This window comes from Mya arenaria, chromosome 17 (genome assembly GCF_026914265.1).
Source record: "Mya arenaria isolate MELC-2E11 chromosome 17, ASM2691426v1".
NCBI lineage: Eukaryota > Metazoa > Mollusca > Bivalvia > Myida > Myidae > Mya > Mya arenaria.
Genome location: NC_069138.1, coordinates 52,984,043 through 53,002,429, shown reverse-complemented (window position 1 = coordinate 53,002,429; position 18,387 = coordinate 52,984,043). Strand labels below are relative to the sequence as shown.

At 34.1% G+C, this 18,387-nt stretch overlaps 1 protein-coding gene across 2 annotated transcripts; it reads left to right on the top strand.

Moving 5' to 3' along the window:
• Window positions 1-43: 43 nt before the first annotated feature.
• LOC128222880 (WD repeat-containing protein 38-like) lies at window positions 44-17,629 on the top strand. Of its 2 annotated transcripts, none has more exons than XM_052932045.1 (10): window positions 44-107; window positions 5,812-5,936; window positions 7,084-7,204; window positions 8,006-8,122; window positions 8,704-8,801; window positions 9,007-9,087; window positions 9,212-9,343; window positions 10,017-10,089; window positions 12,038-12,162; window positions 13,302-17,629. In XM_052932045.1, the coding sequence occupies exons 2-10, from the start codon at window positions 5,871-5,873 to the stop codon at window positions 13,392-13,394; spliced, it is 906 nt and encodes a 301-aa protein (XP_052788005.1). In that variant the 5' UTR covers window positions 44-107; window positions 5,812-5,870; the 3' UTR covers window positions 13,395-17,629. The 2 variants fall into 2 exon arrangements, with proteins under 2 accessions (XP_052788005.1, XP_052788003.1); XM_052932043.1 differs by lacking the exon at window positions 44-107 and adding an exon at window positions 5,523-5,626.
• The last annotated feature ends 758 nt before the right edge of the window (window positions 17,630-18,387 follow it).

Here is an 18,387-nt window from a genome sequence, read left to right as displayed (position 1 = left end):
GCGCCTTTGCAATTTCCACAAAGAAAATATATTCACAAACAGGAAGTAAGTGGTTTCCAATGTAAATAATGGGGGAAAATTAAAAAAAGTGATTTATTTGAAAGCAGGTAAACCTTAAATAAAGTGTATTTCGATTGAAAATATACTTTTCTATTCATATTTTTTCGGTCATTTTCTGTTCACCATCACGCATGATTAGGCAATCACTTCCCGAAACGACAAAATAAAAAAAAAAGTCGGACCAACTTCACCAAGGCACTAGAGTAAACCTGGGAGGAAATGTGCGCCCGGTGTGGGGCTCAAACCCACGTCCGCCGTAACACTGGCACAGCGCTGAGCCGACCAACTGAGCTAACAGGGTGGCTGGTTCTAACCCACACACACTACACTCATCCCCAATTAACCTTTAAGGCGGACAGAGACACTCTAGTCTAAAATAATAGACGTGTTATACGGGATTCTTCCAATCCCTAACGTCTAAACGGGAATGTGCAAAAAACGGGGGTGTTTTAAAAAAAATTGAAATTGTATTAAGTGAAGTATTTTATGGTTGAAATTGATCATAAAGAGTTATATTCATATTTTACCATGTAAGTGAAATATTATTTTGCACTAAACAAGCATTTAATGCATTAAAACAAGTTGTTTACCTTTCCAATAAAACGAAAGTTGACTGACACAGACAACAATTATGCGAAGGGGAACAACTCGATACAATCGTAATAGCTCGGCCTCCTCCGACAAAGCTTCGAGATAGACCTCGTTATACAATCGTAACAACTCAGCCATGGCCGAAATGTTCCGAGCGATTTAAAACTGTGCCCTAAAGCCTTGCAGGTGCCCTTCATGTATATATCGTTATGTTTTGGCAGAATGAAATGAAAAAAGCCGTCAAACTCATAATTATAAGTTGGATATTTATTTTTTTGTGTACGGAACTAATATAAAATAACATTATCTGGTAATATTTCATGTTTGTATGATATTTTATAGACGCTATATGCTTTAACCCGGAATCCTGATCCGAACAACTACCCACTTTTGATACTAAACAATTTGTACGTGAAGGATTTGCCATATCAAAAATCTAAAAAAAATCCGTCAACGTACAATTATTTGGACTAAGTGACACTCCTGCCGTTTACTGCTGCATGCAACCAGTAGAGTAATCCTTAGAGGAAAAGTATGCCCGGTGTGGAGCACATGAACGACCTGTAGTTAGAATGACTAGACCTACAGTATGTGAATGACCTGAATATGTGACAAGCACAGCTATTGGTTTTTCTAGGGGCATTATGCCAAAAGTGACCAATGATAACACATGGTTCGTTTTTTAAAATACATTTATGCTGAAAAAAAACATATAGCCAGACTGATATCTGTTCAGCAATTGTTTGACGATATCAAAATTTGCTGATCATGTCGTTTAAATGAGGGTTTTCAGGAAGTGTCTGCTTTCAACACACACTTAATTCTACTTTGTTGATGCCAAGGGCATAAGAGCATCGTAGGCATACTAGAGGTATCAAATTGAAAAAATAATTGTACTCCAAATGTTTGCAAGTGAGTGAAATTTGAACTGGCAAAATCTGATGTTTTATACTCATCCATTTGGTTTGGTAATTGAAAATTTAAATAAAATAACATCAGTGATTAGATATGTAGAAATTAAAGCAATCAGCTCAAAATATATTGTAGATGTTTCCGTCTTTATCTGTCATGTAGGTTAATTTTATATTGATCAGTTCCTTGTTATTTATATTTTAATGTATGGTTTATTAATTTTGTGCTATTTCTTGATGATGGTGATAGATGATGCCTTAAAATCAATATGGCTGTTGTCAAATACTGCCACTTGGATTGAACATGAAATACTTAGTTAATCATGTGTGCTTAGAATAAAAGAGTGGAAAAGTAATGAGCCTGTGAAGACATCACCATTTTATGAGTTTTTACAGGACACAAAAGAAGGCAAACTGTGATAACCTAAGATACAGAAATTGAATGTCACTATTTTTCCAGTTGCTTCATAATTACACATCATAGTTAAAGTCATTTCTTCTGTGAAATGCATACATGCCATATCCCCCGGCGGGGAAAAAAATCCCCCGGAATTTCGATCCATGCCCCGGTCTCCCGGTGGGAGGTAAAAATCCCCCGGAATTTAAAAAAAAAAAAAATTTTTTTTTTTTTACATCACGCAATAATGACAAAGTGAAACCACAGTATATGAGTGAAACTGAATGTAAAGAAACAACTCTGCAAGGGTGAAATGACTGTTTAAAAAGGTTTGATAAATGCCAAGGAAACCAACAACAAGTGATCAATTAATTTGAAGTATGACCAAAGGCAAAGAAATATTACGATTTTGGAAAAGGAAGAAATTAATAATATTCATTCCATTTATTGTCTGAACGTCATCATAGCTGATATTTTTAAGCAGAATTTTTTAAAAGACTTTGGAGGAAGGTAAATTCAATTTACAGTATTAAGTATGACATGACAGTGTATCATAAGAATATGATTAATCATGACATAAAATAATTCTGTATAATGAAAAAGTTAGAGGTTTTCAAAGCAAAATATATGTGAATACCGGTACATTTTTTCGTACTTGCGTCTAAAAATACTTTGAAATTTAGCCAACTTAAACCTGCAAAAAAATCCCCCTGAATACTACCAAAATCCCCCTAAATTTCAGCCTTTCTGAACAAATCCCCCTGAATGGTCTCCAGAAAATATGGCATGTATGGTGAAATGGGCACTGGTCAAAGCTGTTGTTTAAAGCTGCACTCTCACAGATTTACCATTTTTACAACTTTTTAAATTTTTACGTAAATGTCTGCAAACCAATACTAAAAGATTGCTGACAAAAGATCAGATTGCAGATTTTCGTTCGAAGATTTATGTTTTATTACTTAAACCATTACTAACGGTTTACCCGGTAAGAAAAATACATAAAACATCAATTTTTTTACTTTTTATAAAAATCTGTGATCTTGGTTTTTTCAGCAGTCTAAATATATAATTAGTTTCCATGGATTATCGCAAAAAATGGCTCGTTCAAAGACAAAAAATGAAAAGGTTAGTTGTCAGAACGTTCAATCTGTGAAAGTGCAGCTTTAAAATTTATAAGCTTAAAAATAAAATATTAAAAAATGTGAAAATTGAGATAAATACAATACTTAAAAGTAGCTACGATTTCTAAGAGAATATTAGAATCATACAAAGAAGAAAAGGAATGAACGGTCAATCACCAACTGTCAATATAAATAAAAGAAATACAAGAAATGATACCAAAAAGGCAAAAGATGCAGTTCAAATGCTTAATCATTGTCCGGTTAGCGCAGTGATTAGCGCACTCGTTTCTCACCAAGGTGACCCAGATTAAATTTCCAGCCTGGGCGCATGTGAGTTTGGTCAGTGGTCACCAAGCCAGACAAGTGGGTTTTTCGCCTGGTACTGCGATTTCCCCCACAATACATGACCACACTCTCGTGTCAATGAGAGTGACTTAATATAAGCAGTATCATAGCTTTCTTCACAATCGTTGTAAAATGTATTATGTTACTCATACAAACTCAGCAAATTGTACCAGTAGTTTCTGAGCTTGGCACTCATCATTAGAGGGAATTACTGGTAAAAAACATGAAAGTTTTCTCGTGAGTACAGGTGCTTTAAATCAGGCACATTCATGAAAGAACCAAAGAATCTATATAAAAAGAGATTGGGCATAGTAACTGCACCCTGGTCTTCTTTTATCACTTTGTTTCTTCAAGTCTGATATCATATCTAGATGCGACTGGATATTATGGTCACTTCTAACATAAATATAAAGTTCTGATGACAGCCTATGGACATGGGTTGACCATTATAAACTCTGAAAAACAACACATTGTATTATTGTCTGGTATTGGTAGACTCTTGGCGTCCATACACATTGTTGTCCATTCATTGAAGAATGTAGGGCAAAGATTATAATGGCTGTTTTAGGCCTTCTTTGTATCCAATCTGTCAAATATTCTGTCCCATTTTTCATTTCTATAATTCTTCAGAATCATTACCACTTGAATTTTCAACCCCAATTATTTTTTTAGGATAATTACCCAATTTTGTGGCAATTACTCATTCCCTAAATGCCCAGAAATAAGCCGTTTCCTGTTTACCAACATGCAAAACTATGTACACTGGACCCTGAACATCTTATTGCAGTGTATCCCTTATTGCAACTCTAGGGCTTAAATTTGGCTTCATAATCCCACACTATGACAGAACATGTAAAAAAATCACAAATTTCAAAGTTTTAGAGACAAAATGCAATTATTTAATGATATTTTGGCCAAAAAAAATTTGAAATTGGATTGAAATCATTGATTGAAAATTGATCTTTTAAAAAGCACACATGAAAAACAATGGAAACAGCGTTCTTAAAGTAATAATTTGTTCGAATTTGAAAGGGTCCAATGATGTACATAATCATATTACTATTTATGTTGATTTTTTTTTTTAAAAACCAGGATTTTGTACCATTAAACCAACCTAAATCAGAGTATAACATCAATACTGTAGAAATTTTTAAACATGAAATTGTCCAATTGTAACACCCAAATAAATGCACATTTTTTAGGAAATTACCAAAACAGATCCACACTACAACAAAACAGTGTAGGGTCAGAAGGAAAAAAACAGGGTCAGTCTGGCAAGTTGAAACAAACAAAATTGTTAATCAAATTGAATACCGGTAGATAACGATACTCTAATTGGAGATAAACAATATTGTCTAGATTCATTCTAATTGCTATGAAAATAACAGCTGGGATTATGATGATTAATATTGGACCTAGATAACAGTCATGTTTATGTGATCACTTTTTTATTAATTGAATTAGAAAAAAATAACTTTATTCAAACAATAAACCATTTGTTTGTACATTTTGAAGCATATGTTTTATTCCTGTTTAGAATTGGTTATTCTGGTGTTTTTTTTAAAGCAACTCAGATCTCAATAGAGTGATTCAGACAATGTGTATGTATCTCAAAATTATTTGGTCTCTGACAACTTATAATATCAAAGAAATTGAGTAGTAAATTATTTTGCCGGATGCTGCGGTAATCACAAAATTTGGCCCCATTCCTAGTGCTTAAACATGTACCATACTTAATTCCCTTAAATGATAATATTTTGTTTTGCCCAAGATAAAAAAAACTTTTTTATATTGAAAGATTGAACCTCCAACTGTTCTGTTAAACAACACTTGTATGTGGGTCTTTTTATGATTTTATGGCCTTATATAAATCTCCCCTTCCCATCACTTATACCTCGTCCTCGGTTTATCCCTGATGAATCAATACGCCATTTTCTGATCAGTGAAGATGTTTATATTTTGATAACGTTTTCTTCAGATGTTTGCTTTAATAAACACTTCTGTATCATTACTGCTGATCTACCTTTCAAAAAACAGATTAGCTAAGCTATAAATCATCGAAGAATTTAATAAACTCAAAGACATTGATTATACACTGCATTGGTATTTGATGAAGGGTGTATAGGCTTAATTTTTACATTTGGTATAATTTGATAGCTTCATTCCTAAAACTGATCTGATTGATATTAAGAGCAAAAGATGTAAGTTTGAGTATAGATCTAAGATGAAATAAATACAATAAGCTGAACTTAAATTGTGATGAATTGTTAAATTTACATTTTTTACAGTCATATTTTATAATATATTCATATTAATAAATAAAATATTAGTTTAAGTTATAATGGATTTTTCTTTTAAATGCAAATTGTTCATATATATATTTCAGTTAAGATGTACAGTCTGTAACAATGTGGCGTTAAAATTTAGTCAGTTACAAGGGCAGGGATGTTTCGAGGACCAAGGGATTTTTGCCGCCTTGATCTCAAGCAGTTTGGAGGACACAAGGATGAGGTGAGAGGAATGTCCCATGTTCTCAGTATAAATGATTAAACACTGTCGGTGGATACTAAAATTTTGTTTCAGCGATGTTCAGTGATTTTTCTTGGTTTCTGAAGGCTGTTTCTTGTTGCTAAAAAGCATCCATTTTCCACAAAAAAATCATTATATTTCCCAATTTGGTAAAGACAGTAAATATATAATAATGTATGAGTAGATCAGCAATGTATTTCTTGAAAAACAAACAAGGCTGGCTTTAACACAGTAAATTGTATGCATGAAAAAATAAAACATGTACCGGTATATTTGTTATTATATTAGCTATTTTGGCATTATTTTTTTCCAGAATTTAGAAATGTTTCCTTATTTGAAAGACACAGGCAGTGGAAACATTTCAAATAAATCACTGAACCACGAAATTCATGAAAATGAATGTTCCACAAATATTTATGATTTCAAAGTATTTGATTTATACTTATTTTTTCAATTTAAAGCTGTCTTCACAATCAAGCTTAGCACCTGTGAGTTCTGAGGCCATCTAAAAAGATGTTTGTATTGGCTTTGTTCAGAGAGTAGATAGGCCTGACAATAGTTTTTATGACTTTGTGATGATTTACAATAGACAAAAGAACAATGTATTACAATAAGATGCTTTGCCTTTTCCAGGGGTCAATAATGTTATTAAGTAATATCATTTTAGTGAGTTGATTTTGTCACTGCATGCAAACATTTTTTTCTGAAGAAAAACATTGACATTATGCACATACCTAACAAGGCCTTTGTTATAACTCTGCAGGGGTGGTTTTCCTAAAACATCTTAAGTCAAAAAGATGTTTAAGTCAATTTCCTAAACTATTTGTTGTCTAATAAAAAGAAAAGTATAAGTATTTTTTTACATAAAGTATGTATTTTGAATCAATTCAATGAAAATAAAGTATTTCAGATATTATCAAACTATTATATCATATGATAGGTGAAATACCTGGTACATAAGAAAATGACTTAAGTTAGGAAATTACTTAAGATGTTTTAGGGATACCGGCAAAGGCTTTAATTATTGTCATGTGTTGCGCCTTTTTGTCTGAAAACAACAACAGATGATAGTAGGCTCTCAATCTTGCAAAGCTCTTGTTTAAGGACCCCTTGTTCTCCAATTTTTCAGGTAAACAGTGTAGCCTTCTCGCTGGACTTCCAAATAATGGTCACAGGCTGCGATGATCAGCGGGTTCGTGTGTTTAACACCTTAAACGGGAAACTCGTCTGTAAACTCAAGGGACATTCAGGTCTGGTGCCATGGAGTTTTTCATCACCAACTTTATACATTTTATTATACTCTCAGAGTTTTTTTCTTCTTCTCTATCTTTAATGGAGCCCAAGTAAGGCTGTTTCAAAAGGATACTTTTTTTAAATCACATAGTCCTCAATTAATAAAATCTAAAAACCATATAATAAGTCTTATATTTTGCAACCATCTGTTTATACATGTATGTACCATTGCAAGTTTCATAACCCTGCAGGGGTATTTAAGTATAGAATTCGGTGTTTTACCCATTTCAAGCACTTAGAATCCATTTCCACAATTACTCAGTCATTGCATTAAAATCTGGATGGTTTACAAGTTTGGGAATCATTCCACTGTTGTCACATTGCAAAGGTCCATCACAGAAACAGTCATCAAAATTAGTCCTTTGGATCAGAACAAGCCCGAATTCATATACTTCTGCTTGGTATTACATTTTTGAACAAGCCCTGCTGTATAAAACCCAGAATCTGAGCAAGCCCGTAAAGCATTTTACCAGTGCAGGGCTTGCGAGCTTTTGCTAATTTCGACCACTGCAGAAAGGTGAGAAACAGATACCGACTCTTGATACCAAAAATCTCACATAATTCAATATCTGGAAGCTTAAGGTTACTAAATCACACAATGGAAATTTAGTTTCTAACTAAAGAGTGTATGAAAGATAACTTCATGGTAGACAACAGGGTCTACTTCTAGGGGGCGGGAAAAGAAGCTCTCCCAACACATCAACTTCTTATATTGTTCATGTTCATTTTCCCTATCATATGTGTTAATGTTTTTCCAGGAGCTGTGAAAAGTGTTGCAATATCCCCTGACAGCAGGACCCTGGCCAGTGGCTCGTTTGACAAAACTGTCCGTGTCTGGAGGATGAAGGATGGGGCCCCTCTACACACGTTGGAAGGTAGAATTTCTTGCAACTGAACATAATATGCTTATGGTAAAGTATTCTGATCAGTCCTTTTCTCTTAATAGTTTTGCTTATCAGCTTTTTTGGTATCCAATTTTCATGAAACATGGCCAGAATGTGTGTGTTTTTAAACTAGGTTAAATTCCGTAATGATTTATGTTCTTTCCAAAAGTATGTCTTTGGTCAAAATCTAAATTTGAGAACCTTGTTTGCACAAAAGATGGCACAAGTTTTCACAATTTTCATCAAATTTAATCAGAAATACTTTATTTCAAATGCTTCTATAAAACCTAGGTCGAACTTGGTTGTTTTGTCAAAAGTGGGTTTAAATGTTCGCAAAGTATTTGTACACTCTCGTGGCCACATTTTATTCTAATCTTCATGTAACTTTATCAAATGTCTGTCTCTTATCTATGAAATCCGGACACATTTAGTTTGTCAGATTAAATGTAGGTCAATAAGTCAAAAAACATAGATACCATATTAATTTTCAAACCTATTTGTTTCATACAGAATGATTGACTTATTCAATTCAAAAGCCAGTCCATACAAATAAATGTCAGCATGATTTTCAGGTCACACAAAGAGTGTTGAAGTTGTGGTATACTCTCAGGATTCCTCAAAAGTGTGCTCTGGGTCATGGGATAGATCAGCCATACTCTGGGATGTTCAGGTAAGTTGTCAAACAGACTTTGTGTAATAAAATCACCTGTTGTTTAGTGGTTATAAAAGAATACTAGGGGATGATGAGGTTTGTCGTTAAAGGGACACTCTTGCCATTACATTTAAAGGGACAAACAATGACTGTTATATTGTAAATGTTCAGTGCTTAAAATATCATGTGTTGTAGTTTTGTAAGTTTTTATCCAATTTTCCAGAATGGCTACCTGTTAAAAGTGTTTGAAGGTCATGATAGTTTGGTGCAATCTGTCGCATTCTCAGCGAATGGAAACAACTTGGTATGTATCTTTAAATCTGCAATCTTGCATTTATATGTAAATCAAATTCATAACACTTTTAAAACTCAAATTCATAATTATTATTTTGAACATGTTTGTCAAAGGTCATTATTGTTTTTTACAGGCGACGGGGTCCTGGGACTTTACGGTACGCCTTTGGACAGTGGCCAGTCCTGATGGGATGGACAAAGTGACCGTTCTCAAAGGTCACAAGGGAAACATTCACTCTGTTGCTTTCTCCAAAGATGGCATGCTGGTACAATATTCTTTTTTTAGTTAATGTAATGAAATCATTTTCAAACCTAATGTTCTAAATCCATTTAAATTAGTATTGCATGAAGATGGTACCTCAAATCAAACTTCACTTCAAGGTCATTGAAAATGTCTTTTATGTATACCTTAAACAAATGCGTCAGACCTTTTGAACATAATATAAGTAAATTCTATAGAAGTTTGTATATCATCTACAAGATAAATTTTATTTCTGACCAATAACTTTTGAACAACTAGGTGTTGAGTTCTTAAATTTGGTTTGTACATTGGTCATGGTCAGAAGATGACCCCTATTGGAGTTAACTGGTCAAAGGTCATGGTCATGGTGACATTCACCAGAAAGAATATGGTGACTTTTGTGTCAGATAATCTTTTAAATGACCAAGTGTAGACTCTTCAGACTTGGTATGCTCATTGGTCATGGTCAGCATTTGACCTCTTTTTGGATCAGTAGGTCAAAAGTACTGGTATTGGTGACCTTATTTAGAACAAATATGGGAGCTTCTGGCAGGCTACATACCTGTCTGATTCACAAAATTCTAGTTTTTTCAGTACAGCCTTACTTATATTTTGTGATAATATAGATGATATATAGATAAAATTCATGTATGCAAATATGTAGGTAACGGTATGTGAATACGTGGATGATTTTTCAGGCATCAGGCTCATGGGATAAAACAGTCAAACTGTGGAATGGAAGGAATGGCAGACTAATACATTCTCTGTCAGGTATTTTGTCAGCTGTCAATGGTATCTAATATAAACAAATTCTGAATGTTTCAACAATATACTGTGAAGTGAACGTATACAACAAACAATGCAAAAAGTACAGGTTACAAGCCACGGAGCACTTCGTTGTCTCATTTCGTCACGTCATTTACAGTTTTTTCAAAATACGCTCCTGCACGTACACACTTACGGTGACAATCAACCCATTGCTTGAATATCTGTTCCAACCACCCTTTTATGATATTATGAACAACTGTTCTTTTTAGCTGAACGGATCCGCCAATTTCCCTTGCTGTCCTCCGCCGGTCTTCTTGTAACATGTCTAGCACTGACTTTCACTCTGACTCAAGACTGGCGTTCTTCCACTCAGCTTGAAATCGCACGGCATTGAAACGTATATGCCAGCGAAAAAGAAAAAGCCCTTGAACATGTTGGCTTTGATTTATACCATGTTAGAAACGTATAAGTATTTGTAGGAGTTATTCCGCTGCCAACTCAGTGTTTGATCATAGCGCGCTGCTCCGTGCGTGACGTCAATGTTGGATTTTTTTCCGACATCTTCGAAATACCTCTCTACTTCCGCTGATCGTTACAATCATGTCTACAGTTAGACTGCGTCAATAATTTACACAGTGATGCAGCTGACGTCATTCTGTCATCATATGTTTTGACGTGACGTTTTGGCGTCTATTATTCAGACGAAGTAGTATATATGAATTTTGAATAGTTTTCAGAAAACGTCAATTTCAAAGTGCTCCGTGAAGCGCTAGATGGGCTGACTTGACAATCATTTCCTTCCTTATCATGAGATCATTTAATTTTATTTTTCAAAAGGAATCGCATGAATAGACTATATACACAGCTGTTTATTGTTTGTTGATTTATATTAAAAACATTTTGAAATATAGACACAGTCTCAAAACTTTCCGGACAACCCTCGTACATGGTGCTTGAAATGTGAAATACATAATTTATATGATAACGTATAGCAGTCTCGTAATTAAGATCATATCGTGATGTTTTCATCATTACATTATTGTGTATTGTCATAAAGTTGTTATAGGAAATCTAATATGAGGTAAATGGGGTTGAACTGAAAGATACCTGTTACTAATATGTTAAAGACAAATAATAACAGTATTTGTAAAGATTTAATCTCTGTGTGTGATGTGTGTTTCTCCCACCTCAGATAAGTAGATCCATTAATTTAACCATGCTAGAAATTCTTATCTTGCCCACGGGCGAAGATAAAATGCCCGTATGGAACTTCTTTTAGTGGTCACCACATTGTAATTACCTCCCTTGTTGAAGACTGTCGTCTGTAGCGCATCATGGAAACCTTGTCTTGTGGCAATATTTAGAACGCTAGTTTATTATTTCTCACTTCAAATGTCACCAGAAAACAGTTTTCACGCACCTTTCAAGAAATAATGCTTCACTCTTCTTAGAACTATTTAAAGACCGATCAGACCATTTACATACTCTGAAATCAATTTGCGCATATCCATGACAACCACGAATTATTGCATATCCGTACGCAATTATTTTCACTAAGCACAAAAGAGTTCCAGCAAAAAAATACATTTTAACTAAATTTTGTTTATCTGAGGTGGGAGAAAAAGCATCTACCATAGCCGCTCGTGCAAACCTCGTTTCCGCAAAACACCCTATGTTCGAGTCGGAATGAACCTATCTTACACTCTCGGCCATGGAAGATACTTATAATCTTGTATCAAGTCTGCATCAGATATGTATTCACTTTAATAGTTTTCTGAAAGTGCTATTCTGCTTGATATTACTTTCAAATATGTTTGCATGTGACTGAAGAATACAATGATGTAGGTGTGCCTTATAGCATACTCAAATCGTTTGAAAGCTTGAACACGAAAAAGATCATTGTGATCATATGTTTGGAACTTAGTTTTATTTAGTTGTGTGTAATCTTCAGGTCACACTGGGTGGGTCCAGGCAGTGGCGTTTTCCAGTGATGGTATCTTTGTTGCTAGCGCTAGTGATGATGAAACTGTCCGAGTTTGGGACGTGGTCACAGGAAACTGTATTAAAGTGCTAGAAGTGAGTATAATATATATTGAGTAACAAATTTCATTTGATTAATTTCATTCGTTATCATTGTTGTAGATTTTGTATCTACTTATATGATCCTGAGCAAGTGTTCTAATATAGAATATGAATAGACAATGGTACAAATTCAGTTGCTTAAATAATCTCAGATCAATAAATCCTTATCTCAGGGGCTATTCTTGTCAATCAATAATGTGTGAGTAGTTTGAATTAAAGTGCTATTTATAAGTGAGTATAATATATTAAATCCTCATCTCAGACGTCCATTCTTGTCAATCAATAATGTGTGAGTAGTTTGAATTAAAGTGCTATTTATAAGTGAGTATAATATATTAAATCCTCATCTCAGACGTCCATTCTTGTCGATCAATAATTTGTGAGTTGTTTCAAGTATCATGCAGTCTGATGCAGTATTAAACATTAATCTCTTTAAGACTGAAAACATTCAAAGTATTGACATGAAGCATGATACACATTAATATGCATATCTACAATGATAACAGTCATTGAAACAAGGAATTGGATTGGCAAGCTCAACTCTATATATTACTTTACTTTGTGGCTTTGAAAATTGGTATACAAGTTTAAATGTCTTTCAAAGTTGATATTAAACAAACAACACTGTCGGAGCATTTTGCTGGGCTCTTGGGACTACGCTAACTTTGACCTAAGCTTCAGTATGAGCGGAAAGGTCAAGCAATTTTGCTGTTTTACTAATTTATTTAAGCTTTATTATAAAAGACAGTTCAAAGCTGATATAAAATACTCTCAAGTTTGTCTCCTGGGCAGAAACTAGTACTGATGTCCTTTTTTAGAGGCCATAAGAAAAGTGCACTTGAAAATCAAACCCACATTCTCAGTGGTAAGAGACTGACACTTTTACCACTAGACCACAACCTTGTGTGTGAGGGGCAGACACCTATACCACTAGACCACTCTCCTCCTGCAACCTCGTGGTTGAGAGACTGACACATATACCACTAGGCTATTCTCTTCTCTCACCTCTTCTTGCCATGATATTTTTGTTTTCATACTCTTGTGCTCATTTTCAATGAGGTTTTCTTTCAGGGTTGTCCATAGACATATACCTCGTATGTTTGTATTGATCTTTACATTTATAACTCTTTCAGGGCCAGACAGACATTGCTCAGCACTGTGCCTTTACTCCAGGTGGTGCGCTCGTGGCGTCAGGGGCTGCAGGACTGACTCTAGCTCTCACCTGATCAAACAACACAACTGATAAAAACCACCAAATTGCCAAAAAGTCAACAAAAATTTCAACCAGAAAAAACACACAGCCCTTACCTTGTGGCTAAAAGCAGTGCACACACAATGATAATAATTTAGAAAAAGCTACCATTCTCACTAAATGGAACCATTCTGTAGAAAACCTGACCTAAAGCTGGAAAACAGCCGATAAGTTGTTTTGAAATCTAAAACAATAACCAAACATAATTCTTGAGACATTCATACTACATTACTTCCATCAAGTAAGGTGCTACCATTGCTTTAACAGTGTTTAACTGCTGATAATAATTAATAATTCTCCTGAAACTTGCATTTTATTAATACAATATACATGTATTAGGAAGTATTATAATATGACAAGTTTGATGGCATGCATATCAAGTAAGAATTGTTGACATGGTCTGGAACTGTAAAGGCAAATAGTCTTCATTATGTCAAGCTTGTAGAACTGCATTTATAATTTGTATAATTTTGTTCTGCAACCAATTGTTTAAAACTTGGATAAGTTGTCCACATGTTATTTTAAGGCTAGTTTGCACTTTTAAATGATTTGATTGGCTAATATTAATTTTCGGGTACATATTGACCAATCAATGAATATTTTTACCGGCTATAACCAAACCAAAGACTTAACCAGTTTTATACAGTTGGTTAAAGATTTTTATTTATATTTGAATGTGTCTTTGATATGAATGTTGAATTTTACATTGTCTTCATAATTATTCAGTTTTATATGTAAATATGTTATCATTGTAGTAATGTGATATTTATATGGACGATATTTCTTAAGAGGTCATTTTATGATAGCAACACCATTTATGATATAAATGTGTATATTTTGAGTGATATGTCTTAATTATAAATATAATTTATTTGAATTATTGCTTTGTAGTTTAGTTACTAGAGTTTGTATATATTATATAGATAGAGTAGATTACAATTGATATATACTCGTATACTCATTACCAGTTAGAAACAGGGTCACTTGATCTCTTGCAAGCACAGAGATGTTGTTGTGAAAACCTTCAAAGAGCAGCAATCTCATAAATCAGGGCCTTGTTCAATAAAATGGCTTCATTGTGATTGTAATTATTTAATACTGTCTAATGAGGTTACAGGAAAAAAAATTCTTCTCTGAATTTGGTTAAAGTGATCCCTGAGGCCTGAAAAATCTTTAAAAGCTTAATATGTTATTTCGCTAAGCCAATTGTCACTTTCTTCAAGTTGATAACAAACAAAAGTTTATGGTGATTATAATGAAGGGAATTTTCTTTATAAGTTTCAAAATTCTTCAAATAAAAAATACAACACAGATACCAAAAACCAAAATAGGAAGCGTACCCTAGCTTGTTCCTGCTATTTGTTCTCGAGTTTACTAAATGAAAGCAGAAAGTAGTATTTTTGAACATAATCAATTATTGTAGTCAATAACCGGGCGATAGAAACAAACCTTCCTTTTAAACAAAAACATTAATCTAGAATTTTATACTCTTGACATTTTCACAGAAACCGTAATACACTCAAAAACATGTATCATTATCGACATTTTGCAGGATTTGTATTTCTGTAACATCAAATACCTGTGTATCACAAATAAACCAAATCACTGTACTATGAAGGTATTTTTCGCTAAGTGTATATGTTTTTTTGAACGAAAAAAATAATTTTCGTAAAATTGTCATGATTTCAGATTGGTTGTTGTTTTTACCTTTTTGTTTTATAATATGTTTTCTGATGGTCTACAGAAATTTATCAGTGAGATATAATTCAATTAAAAACAGTGAAATAACATTTTAATGTTGTTCACTGTTTTTGTTTGTTTGGCTGCCCAATTAAAATATCAGCACACCCTCACCTGGGTAAACTATCAATGATGTTAGCTTTATAGCTGCACTATCACAGATTTAAGGCTTTGACAACTTTTTTTTTTGGTCTTGAAATGAGCCAAATTTTGCATAAATATATGAATACCAGTGATATAAGACTTCTGGCAAAAGATCAGATTGCACATTTTCAGATTTTTTCATATTTACATTCGAAAATTAATGTTTGATGGCTAAAAGCTTTACTAACGGTTTAAGAAAAATGCATAAAACATCAATTTTTGAACTTAAATATGAAAATCTTGGATCTGATTTTTTGTCAGCAGTCTTATATCACTTGTTCCAAGACAAAAAAATTGTCAAAATGTTTAATCTGTGAGAGTGCAGCTTTAAGCATAAAATAAAGATTATTGTTTGATCAGTGAGGTAAAGATATTGTTTCATCTTGTGATCATAGAAGATTTAGATATAACTTAAGGTGCTCACTGGATGAAATATAATCAATATCTCATTGAGAGAAGTCTTAATATTAGCTCTAAGCTATCTCTTTATTCCTTTACCCTGTATACTTGTAACATGCGGATATATTAACAACATATGAATAAATACTGTTTAACTTTAAACCAATATCTCAATGAAACAGACAAATGTCTTATATATATCTTACATTTTGATAACATGTTCCAGATTTATTTACTATATGTTCCTGGGACAATTTAAATTATAAGAAAAGCTTATAGGCATTTATATTGTTGTTTTGTAGCAAAACATTGTGATTGTTACTATGTGAATTATGATATTAATTGATTAGCGAGTTGAGCAGCTGTTACTTTCAGCGTCTTATTTTTGCCGATTTATGTTAATATTGTCCATGTATAAAAGTAAAGCAAAGTGTTTGTTTATTGCTATACACTAGTCACCCTTTAAAAATAAGGACCAATATGCTGGACTTATGAGAAACCTTGATTAATGAACATCTTTACTCCTCATTCCTATCCTACATGCCAGGGCGCAGAAAGGCAATCCATTCCCATTTATTATCCCCCGCCGAATGGAAGATTTCGGGAGGGGGATATTGTTTTGGCGTTGTCCGTCTGTCATTCCAACCGTCTGTCCGTCCGTCCGGTACCATATCTTTGTAGGCATTGATCGTAAAATGTTAAAACTTGGTCAGAATGTTCCCCATGATCAAATCTCGACCACTTTTAAAAGTGGGTCACTTTGGGTCAAAAACTAGGTCACTAGGTCAAATCTTAGAAATATCTTTGGAACATACTAGAGGCATTATACATGGTCAAATATTCATTATACTTAATCAGAATGTTTTCCTTGATGAACTCTTGGTTGTAAATAAAACTGGGTCACATGTGATCGAAAATTAGGTCACTAGGTCAAATCTTAGAAAAATATTGTCCAGAACCGTATCATGGTAATGATTGGTCAACTTATGTTCAAAATTGGTCATAATGTATGCCTTGATGAAATATAGACCACTTAAGAAAGTGGGTCACATTCTGTCAAAAACTAGGTCAGTAGGTCAAATCTTAGAAAAATCTTTGGAACATACGAGAGGCCATATACATGGTCAAATATTCTTTAAACTTAATCAGAATGTTTTCCTGGATGAAATCTTGGACTTATTTGAAACTGGGTCACATATGATCGAAAATTAGGTCACAAGGTCAAATCTTTCAAAAATCTTGTCCGAAACTAATTTATGATGGTGATTGGTTTGATTAAGTTCAAACATGGTCACAATGTTCTTTTGTGTTAAATTTCAACTGCGTTTTAAAAGATTGTCATATGGGTCAAAAACTATGTCACTATGTCATATCTAACAGAAATCTTGGGAACACTCTAGAGGCAATACATCTGCTCTAATTTCCATGAAACTTAATCAGAATTGCTCAATGAAATCTTGGAATAGTTTGAAACTAGTAGGTCATGTGGGGTCAAAAATGAGGTCACTGGGTCAAATCTTAAAAAAACCTTGGGGACACACTAGAGGCAATATATCTGGACCAATCTTTATGAAACTTGATCAGAATGTTTGCCTTGATGAAATCTAAGATTAGTTTGGAACTGGGTAACATGGAGTCAAAAACTAGGTTTCTTGGTCAATTCTAAATGTTACATTATATACATTTTTTTTTATTTCAAACAGTTGCAATCAAACTAAACTCATATATATATATATATATATATATTTCATCAACAATTGATTTCCTTGACTTAGCCCAATCAGGCGGGGGATATCAATTAAACGAATTTGCTTGTTTAACTAGCAGCTGGGTCAGCAACCAGCCATATCAAAATGTGGACTAGCAGGTTTGGACTCAAACTTTCAATCTCCAGCTCTGTAGGATAACGCTCTAGCCACTAGGCCATAAGGGTGAATATGTATTTCATCTGACATTAACATTGGTTTTACAATTAAAACAAGTTAATGAACTTTCAACTATTGTTTTGTTCTACCTTCATTCAAAATGGTTGACATGCCATGCAGTCAAATAACTAGCTCAGACATTCAAGGATAGCCACACAATGGCAGATGGGTCAGCTGTATCGACATTCAAGGATAGCCACACAATGGCAGATGGGTCAGCTTTATCGACATTTAAGGATAAAAACACAATTGAACAAGGGTCAAAGCTGCATAGACATGCAAGCATAGAAATACTATTACACAAGATTGGAAGCCAATAGAAATTCAAGGATAGGCGCTCAATGGCACAAGGGTCAAAGCTGCACAGACATTTAAGGATAAGCGCTCAACGGCACAAGGGTCAAAGCTGTACGGACATTTAAGGAAAGGCACACTCAAGCACAAGGGTTGAGGCTGTATAGGCATTCAAGGATAAGCGCTCATTGGCACAAGGTCAAAGCTGTACGGACATTCAAGGATAGGCACACAATGGATCAAGAGCCATAGCTGCATAGGCATTCAAGGATAAGCACTAAATGGCACAAGGGTCAAAGCTGTACGAACATTCAAGGCTAGGTGCTAAATGGCACAAGGGTCAAAGCTGTACGAACATTCAAGGCTAGGTGCTAAATGGCACAAGGGTCAAAGCTGTATGGAAATTCAAGGAAAGGCACAGTGGCACAAGAGTCAAGGCTGTATAGACATTCAAGGATAGAGGCA